Raw genomic sequence first — 5,122 nt, 5'->3', positions numbered from 1 at the left:
GCTTATTGCTCCGGCTTATTGCTCCGGCACCTTATTGCTACTATCATTACCCTCAGCCCGCACGCTCCGAATATCTCATCTATTCCACCTGGCTTGTCGCCAACGCGACCCACCTGGCCTCATGGCCAAGCTAATTGTAATTAATAAGCCATGGTGAAACCAGCTTCGTTACACTGTTCATGTCATCATTTGTTACTTCAGCTGGTGCATGTGAGAGATGATTGAAGACCTCCTTCAAGTTAGGCAAGTTCCATATGTTCCACGCAGTCCTTTTGCCAATCCCAAATATGACAGAAACAGTATCGCATCCGGAAACAGCGTACAGGAACAAAAGGCCCCATGAGCGTTTAGGGCCAATGTGAGTCGCAATAGTGTGAGCAGCAATGTGCCTGAAATTGTGTCCATGTCCAAATGCCAACCACATTGCACAGCCGTCCATAACGCTTGCCATTGCGATCGCCAACGCAACCACATCCGTGTCCGTTGCAGGAATTACTATACTTCTGTGCCCCGCTGATATGCATGCCAAGCATGTAGCAACATGTGTGAATCAGCCTCTTCATGCGTACATGGTTCAATTTTAGAAACATCAGAATGGGGCTTTGATTTAACCTCTTCTTCATTGGTTGTTAGAAGTATTTTCCCTTCTGGAACAGCCATCGTTTGCAGAGCATCTGCAAGGAAACTGAATAGTGTCTTTTTGTTGGAATCTACACGAAGGAAGCTTTTTGTTGGAATAGGCTTTTTGCTCTATTAAACAATTGAACTCAGCATATAAAAAATTCCTTGAGTTTCAAGTTTCAGTGCCTTACGTGATTTAGAACCTAAGATTTTCAGCATTTCGTCATGTCGGCCATACTGGAATTTAAGATGGCTGCCATATGGTTTGTCAGACATGTCAAATCAATCCATTATTGAACTCAGCATGGCAAAATGCTCTAGTGTACCAAATTTCAGCGCCGCAGGTCATTAAGAACCCAAGATAGTAATGTTCAATGTATCGTCATGTCGGCCATACTGGAATTCAAAATGGCTGCCATATGGTTTGTCAGACATGTCAAATCAATCCATTATTAAAGTCAGCATGTCAAAATGCTCTTGTGTACCAAATCTCAGCGCCGCAGGTCATTTAGAACCCAAGATAGTGATGTTCAATGTTTCGTCATGGTGGCCTAATTGGTATTCAAGATGGCAGCCGATCCATTGGTCAAATTTCTTGGATCCGGCAATTTTTAAAATCAGCGCCCCAAAATACCCCTGTATACAAAATTTCACCCTTTCTGCCTTTCACCCTTTCACCCTTTCTGCCCTTCACCTTTTCACATATCTGCCCCACTAACACCTCGAGTAACCGATTGTAACTGATCATCGGTTACTTGGGTCCAACCGATGATCGATTACGAAATTACAACACTATGCAGGAGTCCGTGTGACTCCCTGAAAATTCTGCTATACTAACTAGTTCGTTCCAGAGCATGGCCTCACGGAATTACCGTATTTTTTCAGCAAATATCCAAAGAAAATTTGGCAGACGTGCATCGCAAGAATCTTCAAAATAAACACGTGTTATTGTTGTTACATGCTTTAGTTTTTAATTTCAGACTGCGGACTCCCTCATTTTGCTGCGGACTCCCTCTTTTTGAGGGCAGGAAATACTTTTTTTTAAAGTTTCCATATGTCATACATTTTGTTACAAATACAACTCCTCACCACCATGCATCTTTGAGACAAGCTACAGGTTAATGAAAAAAATATCTGTGAATGAATTTTAAAAGCAACTTCAAATGCGATATAGTGCTGCATACTCACTGTTCCCCAACCTGATGGAATTACCCATATATGTGTGTGTGTAAACTAACTATAATCAGTCAGTTACTAAAAATATGAGCCAAAATTTCACACACGGTAGTTTTGACGCACATATTTCCTCGAGTCCACGCATAGGAAAAGGTAGAATCACCTCCCTGTCGATGGCAAGAGAGCCGTGTCACCATACGGTCTCTACAGTTGTACCGGCATTGTCTCCACAGGTGTGAGTCAGCGTCTGTATCCGCTCGTAACGACGGGCGACGGCAACTGTCTGTTGCATGCGGCGTCTCTCGGCATGTGGGGCTTCCACGACCGCCTGCTCACGCTCAGGAAGGCGCTCTACGCTACGCTCACCAATCCCAGGTTTACGGACGCCTTCTACCGCAGGTAAGTAGTGCGCCCCGTCTGCAGCACCCGGGCTGGCCGCTGACCACTGCAGCGCGCGTGCTTGTCGTTGCAGCCTTCTTGTATGCGCAGTTACTCTGCGCTCTTTACTTGGTGCATTCATAGCTGTTTGTAAGGCTCATACATCTTTACTTACTTGGTTATTACTCGTCATTCTTAGGGGATTATAGGGACTCTAGTAAGCATTGATGGCAGTGTAGGGTTGTGCTGTTGGTATTTATACTGGGCAACCACAATTCGAGCGTGTTGCATTATCACTTTAACGGTGAAATACCATTGACAGTTTTGCGCATGTGATATATTCAGCAATGGCATGATTTCATGTTTTCCTTCACAATCTCGTCTCATAGATGGCGCTATCAGCAGTCGGTGCAGAACCTACAGGCAGGACTGGTTTACTGTGAAAGCGAGTGGGAGCGCGAGTGGGAAAGCATACTCAAGCTGGCTTCGACCGAGCCGCGCTCAGGGACGCTGCGAAAGATGAGTGCGTCGTCGAAGACGGGCGGCGCAGCTCTGTCTCCAACTTTGGAATCTTCAGTGACGTACGAGAGCCTTGAGGAGTTTCATGTGTTTGTTCTCGCTCACGTTCTCCACCGTTCGATCATCGTCGTCGCAGACACAATGCTGAAGGATGCGACAGGTACTGCTTAGCTATAATTTATATATATATATCAGGGTAACTTAGCTACGACTCGGTTATAGGTCACACGAAGATGGCATCGGCTAGTTAGCAGTAGCCGCATCCGCGTCAACAAGTCCATTAGAAATCACTTAGAAATAGATTAGAGCCACTTAGAGACCGATTAGAGCGCCGAGATGCGCCCTGCCCATTAAGGGTCAATTAGTAGCGCCGCATCGGCATCTCACCCATTAGAGGTCAATTAGAAACAGATTAGACAATAACATCTATAGTGACTGAAGTAGTCCTCTCGGTCGAAAACAACTCAACGCCTACGCGAATCGGTGTAGCACGTGCGTAGGGCGTGTATGACGCCCTCGCGAATGTATACGGCACGTGTGCTACGCCTTCGCGAGTACGTACAACGCATGTCTCACAGTCTACGGCGCATGCGTCACGCATGCGCCGCGGGCGTGCCTGTGAGTATAAAAGCCGGAGCGCGGGCAGAATCGAGGAGATTAGACAGCTCCTCGTCTGAACGCGGGTGTCAGACAAGGAGGAGAGGGGAATCTCCCGACGACTGCTGTTGCTGCTGCTGCGGCTGCTGCTGCTGCGGCTGCTGCTGCTGCGACAACAGAACTGCGGCTCCTCGTCCGAACGTAAGGGTCGGACGAGGAGGAGATAGAGGGAGGACTCCGCTCAGCAACTGGGCAACTAACAGGCACGACCGAGGCATTGTAACTCAAACAATAAAAGAAAGTACAGCTAGTCATGGTAAACATCTGATCTCTATTCTTATCCATGTATTTTGGCTTCACATACATTCTACTTCAATAACTTAAAGCAGTAACGTTAAAACGTGCGTTACACTTCTATTAACAAAAAATGCACCCCAAAGTAAAAAAATTACATTGGCTGGTGTACTATGTACAATACTTGTTCCATTCATTGATAAATAACATACATTACTATAATTAATTTCATGAAATATTAGGGTGTCACTATTCTGATATCCATTAATATTCTCGGTGCATTACAAAACCGTCATACCTGTAATGCAGCTAGAGCAGATTTTTAAAAATGCCGTCTGTCAGTGGAAATTATCTAACATTGTCTATTTTCAGGTGTGCTCCATACCTGCAATCTATGCAGCACTAGTGGCAGAAGGGACGAACATCCTTCCTCGCCGGCAGCGTCCTCTACCGACCATGGATACGGTGCTATCGGAGTTTGTTCGCCAGACCGGCATAGACCCCGGTCTCGGACAGGATCTCCTCGATGCGCAAAACTGGGACCTGCAGAGCGCGCTGAAGGCGTTCCGCCAGCTCAGCAACGAGGATGGCGACGCCCGCCAGGGGTCGCCGGTGATGAACGGCGAGCACGGCGGTGACGCGTCGTCACCTGAGGTCGACGTTATCGACGCGCCGAATTGCGTCGCCGCGGCAATCACCGTCGCCGACGACGACGAGTTTTTTGCGAACAAGAAGCTCGCGCGCGGCATCTCGCGCGCCGTCGACAATGTACGGCTGGTGTCGCGTGCGCGGACGGTGGTGGCACGCGAGATCGAGGAGAGCGCGATCGACAGCCTCGGGAAGGACAGCCCCGTCTACACGTTCATTATCCCGGACATCACGGGATTCGCCGACGAGTTCCGCGCGTTCCTCGAAAAGGACCTGATTGAGACGTCGACGTTGGTCTCGCTCGAGCAGGGCGGCCGACTCAACTGGTGGGCAGACGCAGGTACGCCGGCCGTGCATGCGTGCATGCGTGCATGCTGCGTCCCCTATGTGTTCTTCCTTTGTGCATCCCCTATCCCACCTCCACGTTCCAGACCAGTCTGTACCATTGTGTATCAGGGTTGCAGGGTGCGAAATTAACGGGGAGTCCGGAGTCGAATACTCCCTGATTTACTGTTGGACTCCCTGATTGGACATATGCAGGAGTATTGATGTCACGATCATCGATTATACTCGATCATCGGTTGAACAGTGGCTCGAACCAAGCGCTTAGTGATGTCACGATCATCGATTATACTCGATCATCGGTTGAACAGTGGCTCGAACCAAGCGCTTGGTTATGCAAATCCATAATCGATTTCATCAAAAAAATAAATCAATAAATTTGAAATAAATATTAAAAAAATAAAAATTATCATCGCCACTATACAAGTTATCCATTATTAACATACATGTATTATACACACAATAGTAAACAGTGCAAAACAAAGAGTAAACAGGGCTAAACAAGCACATACATGCACACACGTCGTACATGTACACGACGTTACGC

General features: G+C 47.4%; 1 protein-coding gene across 1 annotated transcript in view; it reads left to right on the top strand.

Annotated features, from left to right (window-relative positions):
- LOC106811488 (OTU domain-containing protein 7A-like) overlaps positions 1–5,122 on the top strand; it is a 12,744-nt gene that overhangs the window by 3,378 nt on the left and 4,244 nt on the right. Inside the window, exons 2-4 of the mRNA XM_014815128.1 lie at positions 2,031–2,196; positions 2,565–2,854; positions 3,986–4,573. Of these exons, the coding sequence (XP_014670614.1) occupies positions 2,031–2,196; positions 2,565–2,854; positions 3,986–4,573 (1,044 nt within the window). The remainder of the gene's footprint in view (positions 1–2,030; positions 2,197–2,564; positions 2,855–3,985; positions 4,574–5,122) is intronic.

Source organism: Priapulus caudatus, unplaced genomic scaffold (genome assembly GCF_000485595.1).
Source record: "Priapulus caudatus unplaced genomic scaffold, Priapulus_caudatus-5.0.1 Scaffold544, whole genome shotgun sequence".
Classification (NCBI taxonomy): Eukaryota; Metazoa; Priapulida; class Priapulimorpha; order Priapulimorphida; family Priapulidae; genus Priapulus; species Priapulus caudatus.
The sequence above is the reverse complement of the archived record's forward strand: the minus strand, read 5'-3'. Positions and strand labels throughout refer to the sequence as shown.